General features: G+C 38.2%; 1 protein-coding gene across 11 annotated transcripts in view; it reads left to right on the top strand.

The window, feature by feature from the left end:
* Positions 1-26362, top strand: part of Iqcm (IQ motif containing M) — a 471750-nt gene that overhangs the window by 116430 nt on the left and 328958 nt on the right. For all 11 annotated transcript variants that reach the window (XM_042277514.2, XM_076571981.1, XM_076571978.1 and 8 more), the window contains exons 4-5: positions 6192-6274; positions 8206-8470. In XM_042277514.2, coding sequence (XP_042133448.1) covers positions 6192-6274; positions 8206-8470 — 348 coding nt within the window. The remainder of the gene's footprint in view (positions 1-6191; positions 6275-8205; positions 8471-26362) is intronic.

Here is a 26362-nt window from a genome sequence, read left to right as displayed (position 1 = left end):
TTAGATATATGTTTATTTTAGCCAAAGATTATGTCCTTTAAAATAAAACTCTGTAGGAGCTTAGATGTAGAAAACCAGAGTTTGCACTATTCTTACTGAAAGAGGAGGAGTCCCATGGCTCATGAAGTTAAAGAAGTACAGACTTAAGGCCACTGCTTGAATTGGGATCCAACGGACTATGTCACTTCTCTGGAGACATTTCTATCTTAAACCTTTCTACAGTAATGCAATTTAAAGCTTTGACTCTTTAAAGGAAAATTCTTACATGGTGAGCAGATTAGTAGTAGTTTATGCTGCTCTCTTATAGTATATTTTCTACTAAATGTCATGGAGTTTGTTTATAAATTGCACTATAGTAGCTAGAGAACAGGTGCATTTAGTATTGCATTGGAGAAGTTTGGCACTGAACAGAGCAGAGTACTTAGTGGGTATATGCAGAATCAAGTCCCACTGTGCCTAAGGGTTTTATACATTTTTTGTTCGTTTTTTACTTTTTGAGACAGCATCTTGCTGTGTTGTCCAGGCTGGCCTCAAACTCTTTTTTGCCTCGGGTTCTCAAATGCTGGGATTACAGGTGTGTGTCAACATGCTTAGCTTGAGAGTGTCTTTCCCAAATCCTGAGAAATCAGTCACACAGACCATCAGGTATTTTCTTGGACTGTACATGCAAGATGGTCTCACCCATGTGATCATTATTAATCTTTATCTTCTTAGCAAATTTTTGCAAAGGCCTTCTGGAAAATAAAGTCTTTGATTAGGAAGTGGTGAAACCTTCTGAATGCAGCAAGTTACATACTATGGTTTTGAAAAATACATGCTTTCAAGTCCCTAGGTGCCCTGGCCAGTGGGGTCTTCAACAGGGACCCAAAGGGAAGGCCGGCAAATGAAAGGGACAAGAGACACAAAGAATGAGAGCAAGACAGGACGTCTGATCAAGCTCCAAAATTTTATTTTACTCTCAAGGCATATATAGGTAGGCAAAGGGGGTTGCGAGTAGGAAGGGACTTAATTATGGGGCTTGCAAGCAGGAAGGGACTTAGTAATGGGGGCTGCAAGCAGGAAGGGACTTAATTATGGGCTGTTTGGCCAGCAGGAAATGTTGCTCTGAAGGTTATCTATCTACTCTTGTCTAACTGCCTAATTGCCTAACTGCAGCTCATTCACCTGATATCTGAGAAGAGGTTCTGGTATCTGTGGGAAGAGGTTCTGGTGCTATGGAGACTTAAGCAAGGCCTAGATCTAAGAAAAGAGGAGAGAAACCCAAATATGGCAGCATATATGTCAAGGGTTGCTTAGGCTTACGGCTCCCATCACCTAGGGCTTTTTGGACACCTAAGAGGCTTATCCTGTGTTATAATTGAGAGATGGCTCATTCTCTGTCATAGGTTCCATGACTAGATTTTCTTATTGTTGCTCAGCTTAGAGGCTTACTGGAGTAACTCAGCAGAACCACTAAAGCAGTAAGAGAAACATCACACTTTTAGCATTCAACCCAGTCTGTACAATGAATGAGACTTTTTAAAGATTAATGTATGAAATTATTTTATGTGACTCTAAACCTTTGGAATCAGAGGAGCACATATATTCCTTTCTTTGGAAATATTATTTGCATTCATGTTTCAGGTCAGTTTATTGTGATAATTTCAAACTCTAAAATATAGTTTATTATAAAATCTTGTTATTGCTTAAAATAATGTGTTACTTATTTTTGGGTTTTTAGTAACACAGAGAATCTCAAAGGTGACCTTTTATTATTTACTCATTAATTTTAGATAAAATATCTATAACTAAGCAGATGATTTAAACTAAATTAGAAGATTGTTCATCTTTTTGCTATTGACAAAATAAGAATTGATTAATGAAATTAAGTATGCAAACATGGGCAGGAAAATTTTTGTATGATGACAATAATAAGTAATAACAGCAATAATAACTGCCTAATAGGAAAACTTATACATTGGGTCTTACAGCTAAATGTTCTGTGATAATATCTAAATCAACTTCCTTAACAGCTATCTGGGACATATTATCCTTGTTTTACCAATAAGAAAACCAAAGTTTGAAAAAATAAAATAAGGTTCAGGTTCAGGAGCAAATTGAATTAAAACATAGCAGGAATGTGGCTTCTTCAAAGTTACTCTGTATGTGGTAGGTCTGTGTTTACAAATGTAATGAAGTATAGATATCTTAATATAGAAGGAACAACAATGACAACTTCATAATTTCAGTTATTATGTGCACTTAGATATACAAAAACTTCATGTTTATATCCTCACCCTTTTGTATCAAAGAAGTAGGAAGCTCAAACTGGACAGACCCTTACTGTTAGAGTTGTTTAATTGTTCAAATATTTACTCACTTGTTGAGCATAGACCTACTCTTGGAACTGTTAAGAATAAAGAAATAACTCTAGTACAACTTTCCCCTTTGTGTTAAGATCTGAATTCTCTTATGCTGCCATGGGAATTTAATCCTTCAAAGCTAAATTCAGTTAGTACAGAAATAAGAATAGCCGACTCAGCACCTTTGATGACAACAAGGGCCACCTTGAAGTCAGTGTGTATTTGCAGAAGACCTCAGCTCTTTCGGCAGGCCATGGAAGTCTTGGATCAGGACAGCTTTATTAAGGGATGAAATCGATAGAACACACTCATGAATACAGAACCAGGGAGAGATGGAGAAAGAACAAACAAGGCCACCAAGCCCTGGTGTCAAGAAGCCTTTCAGAGTTCAAAAAGGGAAGCGCGACTCTCCTCCACAGATTGTTAAAGGGTCACGTATTTTCAGAGATGACCATGCTAATTGGGCCTACCCGTTCCATTCCATTGGTCGTTACACCAAATGGCAGAATTCCCACAATACTAAGAAAAGCCACCTCAGGATCCATGGGAAATTGGTGCATCATGGCCTTGGTTGTCCGCTCTGCTGCTTTATTATCAAATAGGCCTTGTTCCATTGAGGAATCTCAAGACCTCATCATGGGGATATGCAGTGGCAAGACTCCAGAGTGCAGATCTGCTTGCTAATACCAAGAAGACTGTTAGGGTGGCCAGAGTAAATGTGGGCTTCTCCACAGTTTGAAGGAGATGCGTGGCACTATTGGGCATGAAAAGACCAGGTATGCTGAGGTCAACAAAGAGCACAGATAGGAATAAAATGATATCTTGAGAATTTAACTTCTCTGTCAAAAGCTATTTTTAAGTTTCAAGGGTCTCAGCTGGAATGCCTGTGTGTTAAGTGCCAACAAAGGTGCAGGATTAGGGGCCAAGAATCAAGTCGGTAATGTGTACTCTAGGAGCATGAACAGCCTCAGAGAAGTCTGTGGTACTCATAGGGAGTGTGTGGCATCAAGGGAAGTAGCAGATTTGGAGAAAAGAGCAGCAAGTGGCACAGGAGGCCAGGGCCCCTTGTGGCTTCATTGGACCCCAGGCCTCTGTAGCTCAGAGATTTGTCTTTGACTGATCACTGGATTATCTCTAAAGTGTTGGCTGGAATGAACACATTAGTTTATACAAGGCCACATTTTCAGCAAAAACTAGTGAATTAATTATGTTGTCATGCAACTGGCAGGTGACAGTTTTTATTATCAGTCAAGGTATACCACCTTCTCATGGTTCACAGTTTCTCTGTCCTCTTACTGATACAGATGTGGAACCTTACAATTTGAATTATGAGTTAAGTTGCTGGGAGCATTCTTATTCAAATTTCTTAGGATATGTTTTCATTTTCTGTAAATGTCTGGAAGTAAAATAGGTCACAGGATAAATATATTTTAATTTTATAAAAATTTCCATACCTCTTGTGTGTTGTTTATCCCATTTATCCATAGCTTTGGAAACTATGGAAATTCAGCTACCAAGAAGAAGATAATTGAAGCAGGAAAGGATTGTTAGAATGAGAAAAAGGACAAGTCTTGAAGCCACACTGGAAACTGCAGCTCAGTGCCATTCCTTCAGGAAGAAAGTGCTTGGCTAGAGAACCCCTTGAAGTGGAAGTTTATCTTAGTTACAATTTCATGCAACTGACAGTTTTGCATTCTGAAGTCTATGTGGGGACAGTGAGTGCTCTTAGGGCTCTGGATTGGGACATAAGAGTTTGCTCTGTCTGCACCAGCTATACACAGTTCTCCAGGAACATGTGCATGAATCTCAAGCATTTTTTTTATTGAAAAGAGAAAAATGCTACCAGTGATGGTCCTGAGATGTACATAGACACCTTGGATGCAGGACTGGGACTCTGGGTCTGGTCACGATTCAACAGCACCTCCATAGATAGCAGGGAGGGAGGGAGAACAGGGAGCGAGGAGCAGGTGGTGGCCTTCAGGATTGTTGGGGACAACTTTTGTGCTGCTTATTCCACCAGAATGGCTTTAGTTGCTTCCTATCCAACCCAGTACTTTGAAGAGAGACTACAGTCTGGTTGTCCCTCTCCTGTATTTCTAAGGTCTCTCTGGGGTCCAATCCTCAGAACTTGATTATATGAGCTCCTGGTGGCCTATGACTACACATAGTAAATAGCAGCATGGTGTTTTGGGCATGCATGCAGGGACAGTTTTGTTTTTTCTCTAATTCTAAAACACACTGTTATTAATATAAAATGTACATGCCATGAAATGCAGGAACCTTATGTATACATTCATGAGTTAGTACAATCATAAAACCCATGTTCCCATGAGGGTACCATCATTTCAGATATTTCTTTCATGTCCCTCCTTAGGGACTTCTCACTCAGTCTGCTCCAACAGAAGATTCATTATTGTTTTGTTCCTACCATAGATTATACTCTCTATTCTAGAACTTCATATAAGGGGAGACATGTGATATGTTCTATTCCTGTAGGTTACTTTAACTTGGCATGCTGTTTTTGAGATCCACCCCCATGCTGTGCATGTTAATAATTTAGTTCTTTTCTTTTTGATGGCTAACAGTTTTATCACATGAGTATAAGACAGTTTGTTTCTCCAGTCTCTTACTGATACATATGTGAGCCCTTTCTAATTTGACTTAGGAGCAAGCTACTTTAAGCAATCTTATTTAAATCTCTTATGAGTATGTTTTCATTTTCTGTAGTACATACTTGGAAGTAAAATTCCTAAATCACAGAATAAATGCACTTTTAATTTTATAAACATTTCATACCTTTTCCAAGCCACTTCTTCCATTTTGCGTTTGTGTTTCCACCAGTAACACACAAGGGTGCCAGTGTCCTCACAGCCCCACCACCATTTCATGTTGTGCATCTTTTTAGTTTTACTAATTCAGGTGGTGTGAAGGCATCTCATATGTTTTCACTTTGAATAGAGAAAATTGTTTAAAATTGCTTAAAATCTGAGTGGATGTAAAGAAGAGAGAGGAAACCTCGATTTTAAGACTTATGGAGGAGATAGAATTGTATGGGGAGCCCACTGGACAGATGGAAAGCAAATTTGGATAGGTGGTACTTTTCAATTTATGGAGTCCGAGTAAAGAGGAGGAAGCTGGGAAATACTTAATACCGGAATCAGCTATTTCTAAAGGTCATATTTAAGAATGGCCTCTTGGACTAGGATACATGAGAATGGCGTACACGATGTACATGTCAGAGAGCTTGTATGTAGCTTTGGTTAAAGGAAATCATGAAATTTAGAAAAATAGAAATGAGTTAAGAGCTACAATTACAGCATTATAGACCATTAGGTATGAATCTTTCTTATTTCCATGCTAGTCCTACAGATTTATTGAGGCATTTTATGTTGTAATCAATAAGTTATAATTTAAATATACTCAAAGAAATATATAATTATATTCATTAGTCAACAGGGTAAGAGTTAATACTTTTTATGCCCCAAATATATTTTAATATTTTTTGTAAGATGATATTCAAAGAATTTTCAAAGCTGATAAATATTTCAATTTGGGTTTTCTTTGGTTTTTCAGGGATTTCATATTTAAGATCACTTATTTCATTATCCTGAACATTATAAGTTTGTAGAACCACTTTGACCATCCTTCTCTAAGACCCCTTAAAACTCACAACTATCATCTGTCTTCACCACCTTGATTAAAGAAGCATAAGTAATTACTTTAACCAGTGCCTGGGAGGCTGAGGCAGGAGGATTGCAAATTCTGAGCCTGTCTGAGATCTTGTCTCAGAAACCAAACAGATAAAACAAAGACTTTTATTTTTAAAAATTGCTTTTGTTTCTATTTTAGGTTCTGTATTAGAAGCCACCCAGCAAGACTTTTTGCAAGAAGCAAAATCTCTTATTGCTCAACATTACAAGAGAATAAATGAGGTAGTGCTTTGCATTATTTAACGTGTTTTATTCAGAAAAACGAATAAGTGCTTTTGAATACTGTACTGGCTAGCACAAAGGATTTCATGGTTATTAATATGTTATAGGCTCTGAGTCCTGAAGAGAATGGCACCTTCAGTAGCTTTTATAAAAACTGATTCAGATGACATATAAAAGTAAGATCTTTTTACTTATTCAAATTATTTGATGTTATGAATGTATTTAGTCTGCACATTTGATATAATTTTAATGGTGTTAACACTTATTTGGATTTATTATCTTAAATATCCCTTTAACACTGTTTAGACAAAACTAAAATAAAAATTCATGGATGCATGTCCCCTGTCCCCTCAGCATGACATGAGTGCCTTGTCTTCTCCTGTCATTTTGCATTAGAGCTCTCTTGCCAGCCCATGGCCCTGGAGGGCCGACTGTCTCTTCTCAACCTTGCATCCCCAAAACAAGAACTGTGCTGCTTCAGCAGGTGTTTGCCAGTGGCAAACAGTTGTGGGGGTGCAGGAAGGGGGCAGGGGAAAGGGTGACACAGACAGACAAGGCCACAGCTTGGAGGAAAGGCTTCTCAGAGCAGATGGGAAGACCAGACACCATTGTGGCACACAGGGGAGGCAAGGGGATCTTCAGGATGGTTTACTGTGTGCCTGCTCTCTTTTCAAATTGAGTTTTAAACAGAATTTTAATGGTGCTCCTTTTATTGGAAATAAGATTGTGCTTTTAGCTGATGTTTCTTTTGATGAACTTTTTGCTGAGGATGACCATAGTTAGTTAGCCATATAAATAATATTATTTACAAATAATGCTAATTTTTCTCTAAAAATTTAAATTATTTTTAGTTATATTTTCTTTAGAGTAGCAGGCAAGGTATATATGATGAATGTGTTTAGGGTTAGTCACGTACCTTGGAAATCTGACCTGCTTTAAGAAGTATATGCAATTTTGACAGCCAATATTTCCCTATTATTTTATCTGGCAAAACAATACTTATCACCAAAATCTTATTGATATCTTGAGTTGGTAACAGTCAGAACTGACAACAATTCGAATTTTTGTAACCTATCTGTCTGTAGGGCAGATACTGTATGGACAACCACATTTTGGAGATCTGGAGCTGTATTAGTTTTCCACCACAAATGTTGGTCAAAACTAAGAAACAAGGGATTAAACACATGAAAAATTATATCCTGTTATCAATATGGTTTTCATGAAAGCATACCTCCATATGTGTTGAGTGATTTCCAGGGTTGCAGGGAAAGGTTTGGGAATTTTATTGGCAATTAAGAGTTCTCAAAAGTGGTTAAAAAGAATTAAATTTGAAAATTATTTTAAAATACACTTTACTCTGAGCCTATTTTTTTTACTTTTGAGATTATAATTTAATTATAACATTTCTCCTTTCCCTTCTTGCCTTTGAAACCCTTCCTTCCGTATGCTTTTCCCTGCTCCTCTTCAAATTCAGTCTCTTTTCTTTTTTCTTTTCTTTTTTTCTCTTCTTTCCTTTTCTCCTCTTCCCTTTCCTCCTCCTCCTTGTTATTGCAGGCATATATGTACTGACATCTATATTCCTAAATATAGCCTGTTCAGTCTGCATAATGCTGCTTGTATGTATGTTTTCAGGGCTCACCATTTATGTGCTTGCATTTTAAAATATCTCTTTTGAGGTGGAAGTTGCTATTTTGCAATTCACTTTTCCTTTGAAGTGGATTGTAACATTCATGCTTGGGAATGGCTTTAGAGCGTGGGCTCAACTAATAACTGCCATGCATATTGCAGTAAATGTCTTCTATAGCAAGACACTTTGGAAAATGCAGTCAGTGAAGACATGATTTTATCTTGACAAAATTTACTCACAAAATTTACTATGCAATTGTATTAAATAATGAATATTAAAATTTTATTTTTTGTTTTATTTATAGAATAAGCCTCAAGTTACTTCTATAAATGTTTTTAAAAATAAACACCAAAAGCCAAAAACTGGCAGGTTCATACCTTTTGAGATTAAGAAAAGTGAAATCCTTGATATAGTTCAAGAACATCGGATGGTACTCAGAAGCATTAACTATCCCAAAGACACTTCCAAATGCCCACCTTCAGAGGAAGACTCAGAGCAAATTTCCTCATCGAAGCCACATGTTTTGAATTTAAAAGAGAAGTACCAGCCTGAAGATCCTTTACAAAAAGGTAAGCTTTCGATGGAGGCACTAAAGTCAGAAAACAACACATGGAACTATTTACTCTTTGTTAACTTGAAATGAGGTTGCCTGCTTCAGACAACATCTAGAACTTTATATTTAGCGATGAAAGCTGAAGAGAATGACCAGAGGCACTTTGAACCTTCAGTCCACCAGAAACTGTGACAAGAGCATCCTGATGGGGAAGGAGAACTTGGGAACCAGAACTGGCTCATGCATTTTCTAACAGCAGCATTTTTTTCTAGTATAGATCATCCAAGAATGTTTATTTCCCTGATACTAATCAGCTTTAGTTCCAGTGAGAGGGATGGCTATGGCAGGTAGCCTCTTCTAAGGATGTTTCCCCAGATCCTAAACAGAATTCCCAGGCTGTAGAGTTTTCTGTAAGGCAAATGTTGTTAAAATTTATTCTCCATTAGAAGCACAGTAAGGTGGAAGACTCAGTTCCTTTTAAACAGAGTTGATACTGTTTTCTTCATAATAACAGCTTAAATAAATGACCTCACAGAAATTTCTGGTTACAGTAGTGAAAGCCTCCTGGTAACTTAGGTATTTCTAAAATACTTGCTAAGTCATTCATATATTTGCAGCTTTTTCATTCAACAAAAATGGTCTTTTCTTATCCCACTGCATAGCAAAGTTTATGGAAACACTAAGGTGTAATTAATTAAGAAGCAACAAATTAAGGAGTAACAAGTTCGGGCCAGAATGAGAGTTCACCAGCACAGATATCACTAGAAATAGGTTTTAAGATGTTTCTTTAGAGGTAGGTTGGGAGAGAATCCATATTGAAGAGTAGGAGCAAAATGTATCAATCCCCAGGAGGGTGAAAGATCATAATATATGTTAGGAAATGAAGTTGGGAGGAGAGATGGGACAGATTTTAAGGCACCTAATAAATAGCATAGAGTTTGAACCTATGCTTTGTAAAAGCTACTAATGATTCTAAAGCCATGGTGAGGCATAACTAGATATTTCTGTTAAAAAAATAAATAAAACTGGAAACAGAGAGCCCATGGGGAAAATAACAGCATGAGGAGGCTGCCTGAGGACTCGTCCCACTACCAGACCTGGATGGAACTCTGCCTCCCAAATTCTAGGATTAAAGGCATGTGCTACCATTGCCTGACTTTTATGTTTAATATAGTGGCTGACTTTTTCCTCTGATCCTCAGATAAACTTTATTAGGGTGCACAGTATATTGGGGAACACACTATATCAGCACAAATGAAGGCTTTGGCCCTGCTTCCTAGTAACTTGTATGCTGCATTATCTGGAGGGAATGAAAGCTATGTCCTCACTTGGTAGAGGATGAAGCCCTTAGGACTTCACCACTCCTCAAAATCCCCACACCTTGATAATTAGATCTTAGGTTCAAATGTAACTTTTGGAGGCATACAAACATTCAAATCATATTAGGGGAAATTTAGATAGTAGGTGGGTGGGGAAAGGAAGGAAGCTAAAAAATTCACTTTTAGATCTGCTAAGTAGGCATACATACTGAGATAGCCATTAGGAAGTTGGGAAAGGAAATATGGTACTTAAGAGAATAGTAAATGAAGACTGAATATTAAAATCTCCCTCTGTGTAGGTCATTAATGTACTGAAATTGCATGATCCACGCACTTGGTAAATACATTTATTTATTATTTAATGTATAAGTAGATTAAAATTTATACTAGTTCTGATCTAGAAGTTCACACTTGATGTATGTAATTTGTATGATCTTTGCTGAAGTAAGGTATATAAACATGAGAATATAGCATGAATGATACTATAAATAGAAGCAAGCTTTGCTGCTTTGAAATCAATAGAAGAATATCACATCAGATTGGGCAGTCAGACATGTATTTCAGGAACTTTAAAGTGTCTGGTAAATTCTGAGAGATATTTGTTAATACAAGAAAGAAGGACCATCCTATCTAGCATGCCAGATGCTAGATAGCATGAAAATGAGTGGGTAGTCTTCAAGGGAAGTGGAATCTGACGACTAGGGGGTCGAGAAATGACACTAGATATTGATGAACATTAAACTTTAACCTGACAGTAGAGGAATAATCCAAATACTTTTAAGAAAAACTGTAGCTGGAATGTTTACAGCCAGCAGAGAAAGGGAGGTGCGCATTTTCTAGGAGATGAGTAAGGAGAGATTGCTTCAGTTACCGTTGGATGACTTCAATTAAGAGGGTAGCACCCGGAGGTTAGAAGTAAGAGGAAAGATTCTCCAGGTATCAGAAGGTAGAGTGACCTAGTAGTCAACAACAAAACAGAGAATCAGAAAGAGGGCAAGTGCGACTTCTCTAGTGATTTCTACTGAGGCAGCATGAAGCCATTTAGGGAGTCAGTATGTAGTAATTTAGAAGGCCAGGAGCACATCTTATGTGATGGTAGACCCACTACCAGGGATAAGTAGATCATGTGCTCCTGAGTATTGTAGCTTCAGGTAAAGAAACTCAGAAATAGTATTAAAAATGTTAGTGGTTCTGTCTGCCTTTAAAAGTTAATATAAAAAAGAGGCATTGAACTAAGAAAAATACTGCCTTATTTGCAATGACAAATCAAAGGTTGAACCTTTGGTTTTGATCTAAATCTCCAACAAGAATTATCATTGCAGAAAAAAATCTACTAAGGACGTGTCTTTCACAACCTACCCCATTATATTAGATAACCCCAAGGCAGTCACCATTGAGAGACTATACCAAGGGGTAAGAAAACAAAGTATGCTTTAGAACTATGAATACAAAGAGACTTTGAATGTGGTTATTGGCATGTAGAATTAATTGGAAGCAAATAGATCAGAAACACCAATTTTAAAAGAAAACTCCTTTACTGAAGAAATTATGAGCCTAGGTTTAGTTGAGTGTTCAAAAAGTAAAATAACATGCAGGAAGTAAGCTGAACTACTTGTGTAGCCTCCAGAAAGGTTAACAGAAAAAGGTGACTGGGGGGCCAGTTCAAAACGTCTCAGTGAGTAGAGAGTGACCCCTGGAAAAAACTTCCCACCACAGGCCAGAAGAGACTTCGAAGCAACTCCACAGCAGGCTCTGCTCCTTCTGTGGACCAGTGGCCGCCATATCTTCTTTCCCTGTTGCTGATGGAGTTTCCCTGTGGTCTGTCACATGCTGTGTGCTTTATCGGGAAGATGGTGATAACTTTTGCACTTGTTCTCATATCACTAGACCACCGGGACCAAAAATCAATCTGACAGAAATGCTAAGGTTGGATTCAGAGCTGAACGCCATGCCTCTGAGAACTCTAGGTTGTTTCCTTGTGTATAGTTAGAATTTTCCTGCCTTGCCCACAGTCAGGACAAATCTCTATCACCCGCCAGTTCCACAGCCACTCAGACCCGACCAAGTAAACACAGAGACTTATATTGCTTACAAACTGTATGGCCATGGCAGGCTTCTTGCTAACTGTTCTTATAGCTTAAATTAATCCATTTCCATAAATCTACACCTTGCCACGTGGCTTGTGGCTTACCAGCGCCTTCACATGCTTCTTGTCATGGCGGTGGCTGGCAGTGTCTCCTTCTGTCTTCCTGTTTCCTCCTTTCTCCTCTCTGTTAGTCCCGCCTATACTTCCTGCCTGGCCACTGGCCAATCAGTATTTTATTTATTGACCAATCAGAGCATTTGACATACAGACCATCCCACAGCACTTGTGGAAAGTACTTTCTTTCAGGGACCAAGAATTAATGGGTATTTGATGTCAGAAGGCCAGACTGGAAGAGACTGGTAGATACTCACTAGATAATATCTTTTTCTGCCTTAGTACTCATCTGAAATAAATTTCTTCAATTTCTTGAAGTTAGATGGTGCTGTATGACAGTTGGAACTCAAGGGATAATGCTAGAGATGATGTATACCCATAAAAGTCTGTGTTCTCCCAGGAGGCTCCCTACCTTTTCAAGCATGAGAACTCCCTTTAAATTTTCTTACAGTTGTTTTCCTTATGTGAGTATAGTAATAGGAATTTAAATATCTGTTGATTAGCAACACTTTGTTCAGAGATTCAGCATATATACAAAAGTCAGTGCAAAGACTATATAGGTGAGAAAAACTGGACCTGAATTATATTCTTATAACACTATCACACCAGGTGGAAAAATAAATACTGGTTAAATAATCAGGTGCAGAATGAGAGAGTGTAACAATTGAGTAAGACTGAACAGAAAGTGATATTTGAGCTAAGGTGTAAGAAATGAGCATGAATAATTCAGATCAGCAGGAGGATGCACAGGCAATGGAGCACACCCAAAGGCTTTTGAATGGAAAACAAGCCAAAATCGAAACCAAACAAAGCTGATACAGCTACAGTTTCAACAGTGAGCTGGAGAAGTAAGCTAGAGCTTTACTGACACAGGATCTTGTAGCTGGTGATATGCCTGCAAATTATTAGCAACTGTCTCTGAGGTGAGGAGGAAGGAAGCCCCATGTTTTGTAGCATTTGTTGATGTCCATGACAGAAATACTCCAGTGTGTTCTCACTCATGAGAGGAGATGTAAAGAGATGTGTATGGTCGGTTCTCCTGAGCAGATAGGAGCTGGCTTTAGCCTACCACTGTACATAGGTTGTTGTGTCAAATACTTTACACATACCACCTGAAGTTTGATTGCTTCACTTCTTGTTCTAGTCATCCCAGATACTGTTGTGGTGCCTGGATTCTCTTACAGGCTTAAGAATCCTACCTGGCTTAGGATACCCATGATCTCAGTTTAGCACCAACATTTGGCAACCAGGGAGTGGTATTGGAGTTGATGAGGGAATGTTTTCTCCTTTCTTCTCTAGAGCAGAGGGATGCTGACAATATTCCACAAGTTTCTCAGATGGTTAATCACCCATATTTCTTACAAAATGATTAACTCATGAAAGACTCATATTCGCTCTCTCACTATTCTTATTTCCCCTCTTTGTTCCTATTTCCAAAGACCACTACATTAAAATGTTGCCTCAAAATTATCCTAGTGGCAGAATTGTCAGTGTTTGTTGAGAGATGAGATGTAGGTGTGTGAGGAAAACAGATATTCAAGAATGAACTTTTGGCTCTTGTTATGCTTAACTGGAAGATGAGAATTTCCACTTCTTGAGACACAGCTACAGGCATGTATTTTTTTTAATTTTATGAGATTTTGATAAAAGTACATTATTTCTTCCTTGCCTTTCCTCCCTCCAAGATCTCCCATGCAAACCCTTCCTTATTCTCTTTCAAATTCATGCCGGCCTTTTAAAATTCTTGTTAAGTGTGTGTGTGTCCTGAAATACATAAATACAACCTGCTTTGTCTGTGCTTTGTTACTGTATGTATGTTTTCAGGGCTGGCCATTTGGTGTGGATAACATTGGTGCACTCTTCCCTGGGGACTGTTTCTTCCACTCTCGGCATTCCATAGTTGCCTATAAAGCTTCTTCCCTTCCATGTTAGAAAGTCTACTGTGTCACCCTTCAGATCATGTTCTGGTAGTCATGTTGGTGAGACTTTATGTGTGTAGCTTCTGTCATTACATGGATACAGTCTCACAGCACACTTCCTGTTCCTCTGGCTCTTACAATCTTCCTGCCCCATATTCTGCAATGATCACTATGCCTTAGGTGCAGGAGTTGTGTTGTAGATGTCTATATCAGCTGAGACTGGGCTCCACAACTCTGCATTTTGATTGGTCATTGTTTTCTGTAATGATCTCTTTATGTTGTAAAGAGACGTTTCCTGGATGAAAGGTGAAAACTATATACTGTGGATATAAGGACACATATTTATAGTATAGTTATGGATTTGCTGAATATGATTATTAGTCAAATGGTAGTTATAGGTTCTTCAAGATCCATGACTTCACTAGCTCTGAGTTGGCTAGATTTTCTGGTGCCAGGCATGATTTTCTCTTATTGAACAGGGTCTGAGGTCCAGTTAGAGAGATGTTGGTTACTACCAAGGTGTACAAGCCACTACTGCACCCTTAGAGTGATTAATTGTGTTATGCTGGTTGTTGTTGTGGTTCATAGGTATGCGTAGAAACTGTCAGTTGCCTCCCTAACTTTAGAAATTTTCATGGTATCATTTAGTATCATAAAAGTTAGTCTTCAGGGAGGAGGCTTTCAAGTCATGTCTAGCATGGGTTGAGTCCTCTGGACCCTGTGTGGGCATGTAGTTTTTAATGGGCAGAAACCACGAGTTAGAATTTGAATATGGTAGGTATAAGGAGGCATTTAGACAGCCAAGTCATGATGTCAAGTAGTTTTTTTCCCTTAAGTGTGGAATCATAGGGAAGATTGGATCTATTAATATATTTCCTAGTTTGCCTCTGTTGCCGAGATAAAGCACCCTGACTAAAAAGGATATATTTGGCTTATACTTCCAGGTCAAGCCATTACTGGGGACAGTCAGGTCTGGAACTTAAACAGAATTAGTGAGGGCTGTTGGCTAGCTTGCTCACAAGCTTATGTTCCTTTAGCTTTCTTGTACAGCCAAGGACCATCTGCCCAGAAAACGACATCACCCACATGAACTGGGTCCTTCGTACATAAATTAGGAAATCAAAACAAGCCCTCAAATAGGTCCACCTGTTAAAGGCAATATTCAATTGAGACCCTTTTTTTGTAGGTGATTCTAGGCTGTATCAAGTTGACAGTTAAATTAGGTAAAAACCAATATTGTGCAAAAGAAATATGAGCCAGCAGTCAATACTGAAAATCTTTTAGGAGCCACTTAAAATATTTAAAACAAGTTAAAATTATTTTAATAATATACTTTATATATCTACAATATTATTTCAATAGTTAATACAGAAATTATTGAGGTACTTTTTATTCATACTAGGTGCCATTCATAAAAAGCAAGTTTTAGAAACTAAATTCCTAGTGCAATAGCTAAAATTTGACCTTTGAGGAGGAGTAACTAGGCAGAGGGATTCAAGCTAATGAATGAAACAAAAGCGGTAATAACAGAACTTGAGACTGCATGTTCCCTCTCTTGCTCTGTCTCTCATGCATTTTCCTTTGCCCATTTGCCTTTCTGTCATGGCCTCCCAGAGCAAGCAGTTCCCACCAGATCCCAGCCCTTCCATCTTGAGCTTCTTAGCATCTAGAGCTGAAAAAAATCCCAGGTCATAATTAACTGCTCAGTTGTGATGGCTAGTATTCACTGTCAACTGGAGAGGATCTGGAATCACACTGTGAGAGGTTCTTGAGATTAAGTGGGCGTACCTGGGGTGATTCACTCAGTCTGATAAAGTGGCTAGGGTTTCACTGTTTCCCGGGCTTTGATCCTGGAGCACACAGGAAGCAGGAAGCGGGCTAGGCACAGGAGCCCTCACCAGTCTCCTCTCGACTGGATACAATGTGACTGCTGCTCCAAACCTCATCACCTTGGCTTCCCCACTTAGATGAACCCTCCAACTTGAGCCAAAGTAAAACCTTCTGTCCTCAAGTTTATTTTATTACCAGGTTATTTTTATCACAACACCAAGAAAATTAAGACACCAATAATAAAGACTCTGCTAAAGCAGCACAAAATAGACTATGACAATTTTCAAAAAAATATTTTATTTACAGCAACCTTCAAATTTGACTAGACAGATTTTGTGTGGTCAATATCTAAATTTAGCATTTACTTATCAAAAGAAAAATATAGAGGTTGTTACAATCATAGACTTTGAGAAGATCATGTAGGGAATAAATGAAGGTGTGGGGGGGAAATCTAAGGACTGAGCCCCAGGGATTTCTAGCGCTGAGAGAGTAAGAAGAGGAGTTGCAAGCAAAGGGGCAGGAAATGAGGTGCTGTGAGGGAATTGAGAGGGCATGAGGTATATTATTCCTTTTCTACAGGGGAGGAACAAGGCCTTAGACAGGGTCAAGAATAGATGACCAAGTGTCCTAGGAGAGAGACAAGGGCTTGGGTATTGATATAGCTAGATTGGCAGGTTAGGGGAAATGAATGTCAAAATGAGTTCTTCACTTGAAGATAGCATAGGACCAGAAGTAACAGAATTTAGAGGAACCAGGAGGGGGTCAATCTGGCAGAGGCATAGTCTGGTGGAGTATGGATGTGAATTGATTGTGTTAAGTTTTATTTTCATAGGAAAGAGACACAATATGAAAGTATCTATGCAGAGACTGACTCTATACACCCAGAGCATGAGGGATGATGGAAAGAGTAAGCAAGAGCTGCTGAACAGCTGTGTCCCTAAGTAAGAGTTAGGAAGGAAGTCGAGGGACGCTGTGCCTCCACAGTAAGTTAGTGAGCACTAATTTACCAATGGAAGTCTCGAGATATTTAGGGCACAGTGCAGAGTTTATGGCTGTGGTTTGAGGAAAGATGATAGATGATGAATCTGTGGAGCTTGAGATAAAATGTTAAGAGTAACAAAGTTAGTTGTGAGTGTCTGGTAGAGAGTAACTCATTACAGCAATGGTCTCTGGGGAGATATTTCTTTCTGGCAGTTCATTTGTACACATGAGATTAGGAGTGGAGCGTGTGAGGAGGGAGGGGCTCTCCAGGGAATCTCATTACAGGCTCTGTGGAAGTCAGAGCCACCTGACTGGGAGCCTTTGTATGTGTCCTGCCAGCTAGCACTGATCTTAGAACTGATGTGTGAATTAAAATTGCAATTCATTTGCCAAGGTCCTTATCTCAAAAATCATACATTAGGTCTGTACCTTGGATCCATTTCTTAAACGTATTTCTGATCTTCATTTCAGGGTGACTGGAAATGTAATCAAAGATATCAGTAGCATTAATTTCAGATCTTGATTAAAGTTTGGGCGGTTAGAAAGAGAAAATCTGTTTTAGTACTTGTACTCTACTCAGGCTGACAAATTTGATTGCATTTTCTTCTGAAAATGGCGTATCTATGTGAGAACATGCTAAACATTTCCTTGAATTTGATCCAAAGATATCAACTTCTAAAAATGCTGTGACAATTATCATATCAAATAGCTTTAGCAAATATGTTCTTTATGCTTGACTTTTTTCTTAATAGAGTAAAATAAGGAAAAATATGGACTGAATTTCTCTTGAAGTTTATAGATTCTACAGTACTGATTAACCAATTTCAATTGTCATTCTTCCAACAACTTATGACTCTGGATTATTATAAATAGAATTCTGAATGATAGATTATCAAATTAATGAATGTTAAAAATTAGAGAACACATGAGGAAATCAGTTTTGTAGTACATATTAAATACCACTTTATACTCATTATAAAGCATATAGTGTACATGTTCATGTTCATGCTTTTCTTTGAGAATAAAGGTATATAACTTTACTTTGGAGTTAAATTTTATAGCAGTCTTTAACTGAACTTTGTGAGATTTAATGATGTTTATCAACAGAGCACATACATCTATGGTTAATATTAGTGTTTAACTAGTCTGAAAAGGAGCTGTGTGTGCGGGGGCGGGGGAAGAGAAATTGTTTTGTTTTTGAGGTGTATATGTGTGGTTAGCTGTAAATGTGTAGACATGTGTGAGCATGTATGTCTTCTTTGGTTACCAAGTCACAAATCATTTCCTTTTCATATATATATATACTGAAAGCATATGCACTTGAATAGTGTTATAAAGTGCTGTATATGTAGGAAGCAATAGAGAAATCTCTAAGGAAAATGACTTTGCTTTGTGCTTATTTCTTTGGCCATGGTTACAACAACTTATCAAACTGTTTTGATCAATTATGTTTATAAAATATCCCATTCTGTATTTTAATGACTTCGAGAACACATGTGATGGTAGCAAATGTGTTAAAATTGCTTTTTATACTTATTTCTACAAAATTATTTGGAAGGATTTAAGTCTGGGATCCATGACAATTTATAGGAAAATAGAACTAGGATATTTTTTCAGGTGGAAAATTATATTGAATTTAGCATCACAAAGTAATTTGATCTTTGAAGCTTTCAAACTTGGAACAATTTTTCTGTGCATAGAGGCAGTCCCTTGTTGCTGACTTTCCAATGAAGAGGGGAACTCTGGATACCTTTGGGAGATAGTCACACCAAGAACTGTGCCTCTGCTTTTCCTTCTCAGTTTGGTTTGTTGTTTCTTCTCATTTTTAATTGTGAAACTTCCTTCCTCCCTCCCTCCCTCCCTCCCTCCCTCCCTCCCTCCCTCCCTCCCTCCCTCCCTCCCTTCCTCCCTCCCTCCCTCCCTCCCCCTCCCTCTCTCCCTCCCTCCCCCTCTCCCTCTCTCCCTCTCTCCCTCTCTCCCTCTCTCTCCCTCTCCCTCTCTCCCTCTCTCCCTCTCCCTCCCCCTCCCTCCCTCCCTCCCTCCCTCCCTCCCTCCCTCTCTCTCTCTCTCTCTCTCTCTCTCTCTCTCTCTCTCTCTCTCTCTCTCTTTCTTTTTCTTATTTTGTATTAGAAAGAACCCATGAAGAATTCTTAGAATTAATGACTGAATGAAACCACATAGCTTCATGACACATCCACATCTGGGTCAGAGGTCCTGCATCTCTGTGCTCTTCCTCTTCATGGCTTCATAACACATCCACATCTGGGTCACAGGGCCTGCATCTCTGTGCTCTTCCTCTTCACACTATGTCTTTGAAACAGATGAGTGCAGGGTGAGGACTCTGATAAAATAGGAGGTTCATTGCCTTTTCTGTAATAGGGCTTCCTATGTGAAAACTTTTGATATTGTTACAGTATCTACACTGTTATAAGAATTTAGAAAAAATCTATTATTTTTTAAACAATCTTCCTTCTAGTAATTCTAATTTTATTAGCTCAGAAAATCCCAGAACAAAGTGACTTGCAAATTGTCTGATTACACATGTTCCATATTTTTCACAGGTTGGGAAGAGTTAAGAACATTGTCAAATGTTACAAGGGGTTAAGGTCACATCACGAGTTTTATATATGAGTAATTAATACCAGCTCTTCCAAGGAGGTAAAATGATAACTTCTTAGATGTGGTTTCTTATTTGCAGTAACAACCTTCTTTAGTGAACATATATATTGCTTGAGACTTCCAAGTACACTTTAGTTCTGTTAACAACATAATAAACACTCCTCCTTTTTGCATCCGGCATTCGAGATCCACGTGTGAAACTCAGGCACACCCAGTGATTCACTATTCCTTGGCCAGAGCGATAGATTGAATGATCAAGCTCATCAACAAGGGTAAATGAGCCTGAAGGAGAAAAGCTAAGAGCTAAGGCCATTGTTTAGTAATCTGGACCTAATGCTGCTAAAATAAGCCTTGCCTGGCCACTGTAGCTTGTGAAAAGCACGGATTGCTCCTCCTGAGAAAGCAGTGACAGTGCTCGCAGCATCCCTGTGCTGACATCCCACCTACAGCGTAGAAGTATTTCCTTTGTGTTTAAACTGATTTAGTTTTGTGTTGATTATTTTTTAATATCTGTGAAGGATGGTGGCCTCACTGGCTCCTTGGTTTTGGGAGATGGCTTCCAGAATTGGGAGAGACTAAATTTCTACTGTTTATCTCATACTAATACAGTGTAGTTTCAAAAGTAAACTTCAGTTCTAGATTTGATTTTTCTAGCATATTTTTCTTGTCAGGATGATGGTAGAACCATGATCAATAGGCCAACGGTTTCAGCCTTTAGTTCCCCAATCATGTTTTGTACTCTAGCTGTATTGAGCACCTGCATGGGGTGATGAGGACCATAGAATTTTAGGTTAGCAGGAATGGCCTCTTTTCCTTAAAAGTGTAGACAATAAGGGTGGTGGTGGAAGGAGGTAGTAATCTAAATTATGATAAGTAACATCATCTCCCCCCTGCCCCCCAAATTTGGAACCAATTGAATTGGGGCATAGAGAGCTTAAAATGTTTGCTTGATTATAGAAAAGGCTGAGAGAGTGTGTGACTTAGACAAGTGCTCTGTGATTTGTCCACTGCCTCCTTGATGTAGGCTTATTGGGCTTACAGTCTCACTGACAGTCCATGTGTTTGTCTGTTGGACCACAGTCCTCTCTTTCCTTTTCTTTGTAGCAAGAGAAGGTATATAAATAGGCATTTGCTCCAGGTTGTATAAATTCTTATTAAAGACCATCATACAAAAAGTAGCTACTTGCAGGCACTGGAGATTTGGCTGTTGTTGTGGGTTACATAACATTTGAGGAGTTTGGAAGAGGAGCGTCCATAAACTGGTTGTTAGGGTAATTAAATCTTTCACTGAGTGACAGAAAAATTTCCTCCAGGCCATGCTGGGTACTTTGGGACATTGAAAATAATGTATGCCATAAAACACTTTTCTCAGTGATTTATATGTAGCCTAGAAACCCATAATCATTCTGTCCTACTATGTGGAATTCTGTCGGCCACACCCATTGACGTTTATATTTCTTTAACTTCTTACACACAAATCTCATAATTAAATGCTAATTGGTAAACCAAGCAATGATAACATTTAATGTTTGAGGCTGAACTTATTTTTTAGTTATCTATGCAGAATGTTTTAGTGAGAATTTTGTATGTTTAAATAAAAATAAGCAGGGCTAAATTGACTTTTCTTTTTAATTAATTTAATTAATTTTTGAAGTTAGCATAGTACATTAGGCAAATATCAAAATAATAGATATCATTATGGTGTGCTCATACAGTGTTCTGTTTCTACTAATTTTGGTATGGAGTTCTAAGACAGAGTGGAAAAAATCAAAGCGTGTTTCTTGGATTCCCTCTTCTCTGCAGTACAGAGTAATTAAGCTTTCTCCTTTCCATGTAATCCAAACAGCATGGCCAGACCACTGGTGCTCATAGATGAAGGTCTGACCATTAAGACACCTTCACCAGAGCCTGCAGACAGGAGCTGCTTCAGGGGAATGCGTTGTATGAGACACATAACCTCAAGCAAGCCATTTTATGAGACGGGATCAAATAGTTTAGCACCTATTGTGTTAAATAGAAGTGTTCTTGAATATATAAGAATATGTGATTTAGCTTCTAATCTTATATTTTAGGAGACATTCAGTAGAAAATAGTGCTGTTATTAAGTAGTTAATTATTTTTTGCTAGTCATCATTATTATTGGCAAGCCCTGGCTAGCCAGTATGTATATACACTTCCTCCTCCTTCCTCCTGATGAGGTTGCTGATTTAAACACTGATACACTTAGTTTATAACAGAATATAGTAGAGTGAGTTTTTTTTTTTCAGGCTAAGCATACCTTAAAAGGAAAAGAAAAACCCTTTCTGCTAGTGCTGTGTAGCAGAGTGTTGATAGATCAAGCAGCAGATTCTGCTTTGAGAAGTAGCTTCATGTTCTGTCCATCAACCATCTTCTAAAAAAAATGGATGAGGAAGGTACTCAGTGCCATTTGGAAGGAGTATTAGGTATTGTAGATGAACAGTTTTATTAAATAAGAAACACAAAACCAATTGCAGAGTTAAAAGCCCAAGAGGTCAGAGCAGTAGCTGAGAGCTGAGCTTACCCTTCGCTGCAGCTGCTGTTCTTCCTCTCAGCAAGAACACTACTTCCTGTGTATCTGTCTTTTTATAGACTTTCTGTTCTGCCTTCTCATTGGTTGTAAACTCAACCACATGACCTTCTTGTCACTGCCCATCTATACAGACCTCCAGGTCTTCTATGGTTGGTATTGAGATTAAAGGGGTGAGTCTCCATGCTAGTGGTATCCTTGAACACACAGAGATCTGTGTGTCATATGATTGGGATTTAAGGGTGTGTGCTACCACTGCCAGACTTCTGCTATGGCTTGCTATCAGCTCTGACCCCCAGGCAACTTTGTTTATTAACATACAAATAAAATCACATTTCAGTACAAATAAAATATCACCATATTTCCCCTTTTCTATTTTAATAAAAGGAAAAAAGTTATAACTAATATAAGGAAAACTATATATAAAAGTACAATAACTATATACCACATATACAAGCAATAACTACCTAAACAATGTCTAGTCCATTTGTATTTGACAAATTCAGAGAAAATAATTCCATTATCTATCCTATTTTGGTAAGTCCAAAATGTACCTGATTCACTTTCTATCCTAACTAATCTTCAACTATAGCTAACTAATCTTCAGCTCCCTCAGAGACCCAAGAAAGAAATAATATTACCTAATAAAAAATAAAAACAGAAAGTGCATGTAAGCAGCTTCCAAAAAAAAATGTGAGGTGACAGAAACAACCAGCTGCCTGGACAGTCACCTGAGGTTTCTCTACAACTTGGGGTATCATCTTAGCGTATCTGACAGACTCACTTGTGAAGTAGGATGTACACAAGGTCAACAGTTCAACCTCACATTGGGTGAGAGCAGTCCATGTACCAGAAACACCTGAATTCCACTAGTGTCCTGTCATGATTCAGGATTTTTTTTTTTTTGGTTTTTCGAGACAGGGTTTCTCTGTGTAGCTTTGCACCTTTCCTGGAACTCACTTGGTAGCCCAGGCTGGCCTCGAACTCACAGAGATCCGCCTGCCTCTGCCTCCCAAGTGCTGGGATTAAAGGCGTGTGCCACCACCGCCCGGCTTATGATTCAGGATTTTAATTCTGGAAATTGTTGATAATTTTTTTTGTTTGTTTTGGTTTTTTTTTTAATTCAGCTGTCCATTCTTCTTGGCTGTGTGTGTGTGGCTTCATCTCAGCATCCCGTTCTTCTCCACATCCCTCTATTAAATGCCATTTTACTATTGAGAGGTGTGAGCTTAGTTACTCTTCAAGAATAACTGTTTCAGCTGCGGTTCCACTGCACATCAGAAGCCATTGGCCCACTGCCTGTTCAGCTGCCTTCAAAGAAAAGGGCACTGTACCTTTTCCAGATTGCAAAGGCCACTTCATGGATGGTGCCATATTGTCCCGGCCTCAGAAGATGCCTTTTGATAAAGCCACAACCACACTTGTCTTGGCAAGAATCGGTAGTCCTTTGTTTCGTGTTCTCTCTGTCCTGTTTGTCAGCAGTTGATTTGAGGATACTTTGTTGTCCAGTGGCTAACTTTTGCCACAATGAAAGTTAACTCCATATGCAGTTTCTTCAATGCTCATATTTTCTCTGAAGTAGATTGGTACTGCCAGGAGCCGACATGTCTCATAGTCATAACAAAAAAGAAAAATTTTCTAAGTTATTAAAACATTTTAAATGCCATATTCTGCAGATCTCTGAAGGGTTTGAAGATGACCTGTCTATCTAAAATATATCTGCTCAATCTTGAAAATATACCTAATATGACTACAAGTTCTATTGTAATGTCTAACTACTAACTTTCCTTTCTTTTTATCCTAATAGTTGGTAATAATAACATTCAAGAATCAGCAAATTGCATTACATTGTTAAATGAATGGTATAAGTACAATATCTTGAACAAAATTAGAAATATACATATACATTTTCTAACAATATCAATTTCAATATATATGATTTGTATACAATATAAAAAATCCAATCCAATGTAAAGTATTTAAAACTAGTAATTGTCTTAAAAAAAAAAAACCAGGAACCTTAAATCTAATCTTCTTTGCTTAGCCCTTTTCCTAACCCTTAACAACAACTTGTAACAAAGCCTTCTTAAAAGTGAAAATTATCCCAGACCCAAAACCCATTAAAGGACCAAAAAAAACCACCCGCCCCACACCACCTCTTTGGGAATGTGGGCATCGTATTCTTAAAATTGCTTCCTGCTGGGTATGGGCGAAGGTATCTTTATTCTGAAAAGAAAAAGTTTGGGTTAATTGTCAAATTCTAGGAAAGGTAGCTATAACCTTTGTTGTCCAGTTTGAGCATAATGTCAAAGTTCAGGACTTATTGCAAGTCCTTATTCAAGTAGTCTTTGAAACTGGATCATCTCATCTAGCCATCTCAAAATTGCTCTGAGCAGTTTGTAGCCCAAAGTTGATCTATAGATGATGTTTGTCAGCTTAGTGATATTATTATTGTCCACGTGGAATTGTTGTTGTTGTGGGGCCTCATCTTCTTCCTGGAGACTTCAGTTCATGTTAGGCCTGGCCATGATTTCTTGCAGAAAACTGATAAGAGACTCGAACACAAAGACATGTCTAGGCAACTAATTGAAGCCTTTTTTCTAGAATTAGTTAGTACTCTATATGACCATTAATATCTTAACAAAGTTTAATATATATATAAATCTTGTAAATTTTGATATAAAATTCATGCTTTAAGAAAAGTTTAAGCCAGGCGGTGGTGGCGCATGCCTTTAATCCCAGCACTTGGGAGGCAGAGCCAGGCGGATCTCTGTGAGTTCGAGGCCAGCCTGGGCTACCAAGTGAGTTCCAGGAGAGGCGCAAAGCTACACAGAGAAACCCTATCTCGAAAAACCAAAAAAAAAAAAAAAAAAAAGAAAAAAGAAAAAAAAAAGAAAAGTTTAAACAATCAGAATAGAATCAAAGAATTGAGATTAGTAGTAATAGAAAAGTCCCTTAATTAATTTGGTTTTTCTCCTATCCCATATCAGAAGATGGCTCTTTTCTTCTGGCATGATACAGGGAGTTTGCATTTTCCTTTTAACAACATGCTTGAGTTAAAGAAGGAGAGAGCCATTCTCCAACTCCAAAGTCAGCTTCAAATTTTAATTGAACTGGGACTACAAGAAGACCAATAGTGTTAAATTTCTTTAGAGAAGAGCAGAAACAAACATTTAGGAAGACTTATGAAATTTTATAAATGATATACCAATAGGCCATCTTGCTCTTTTTCCTGGGACAGATGATTTGTCCTTTTTCTTCCGTTGTCTCATTTGTCCAGTGTTCTTCAGATTCCTTAGCCTTCATTCTCCTAAAAGACAAAAACAAAAACCTTTCCCCAAGACTAATTTTGGGGAGGTTCCCTTTTGGCAAGTTATTATCTGATTAAATGAAAAGGCATGTGTTATTGGTACAAGTTAGTTTAAATTGGATGTTCATGCTGGTTGATGAACTATCACCACTTCTAATTAAGAGGTCTCTCTTGTTCAAATCCAACCTTTATCAATTTTGATGATATCCATAGCTTATCTTCTCCCGTAGAAACAAAAGCAAAATCTCATCCCCAAGGTAACACATATCCTGGTTTCCATTCTGAGGTCAGCACATCCTTAAAGTATATAGGCTGATTTAATTCTGTAGTTTTTTCTATTATCCAATGTCTCTCTGCAGCTGTTGTTCCTTTCTCATTGGCATTGAGAAAATTAAAAAAAAAAAAAAAAAAAAAAAAAAGACCAAGGGCACATGAAAAGACTTTGCCCCAAGGAGACAACCAACAAAGCTCCAAGAACAATGACGGCCTGATATGCTCTGGGGGGAGTGACCCTCCAGGCTCAATCACACCAAAAACAATCCAGACTCTGTCCTTGATCAAACAAACATCAGGGGGCTTCCACATCCCTGTCAGTCAGACATGCACCTTCTTTCTTGGAAGAGAAAGAGAGAGTAAAGTAACAATGACCACAATAAATCACACCCCCCCCCAAAAAAAACAAAAAGCAAAACAAACAAACAAACAAAAAAGTTAATAGAGCATTATGCAGTATATTTCTGGGGGGTTTGTTACCACTTTCTGTTTATTTAGCATATCCTTTAGAGTTCTGTTTGATCTTTCTATAACTGCTTGGCCTGTAGGATTATGTGGTATACCTGTAATATGCTTTATATTGTAATAAGCAAAAGAGTTTCATTTTAACAGAGACATATGATGGAGCATTGTCAGTTTTAATTTGTGCAGGTATTCCCATGATGGCCATAACTTCTAGCAAATGAGTGATTACAGAATCAGCTTTTTCAGAACTCAAAGCAGTTGGCCATTGAAATCCTGAATAAGTATCAATGGTGTGGTGTACATATTTCAATTTTCCAAATTCTGCAAAGTGAAACACATCCATCTGCCAGATTTCTTTCCTCTGAGTACCCTTTGGGTTACATCCTGCTGGTAATGGCATCTGATTGTAAAAGGAACAAGTAGGACATTTCCTTATAATTTCCT

The sequence above is a fragment of the Peromyscus maniculatus genome, chromosome 5 (assembly GCF_049852395.1).
Source record: "Peromyscus maniculatus bairdii isolate BWxNUB_F1_BW_parent chromosome 5, HU_Pman_BW_mat_3.1, whole genome shotgun sequence".
NCBI classification, from domain to species: Eukaryota; Metazoa; Chordata; class Mammalia; order Rodentia; family Cricetidae; genus Peromyscus; species Peromyscus maniculatus.
Note: the sequence above shows the minus strand (reverse complement) of the source record. Positions and strands in the feature narration are given on the sequence as shown.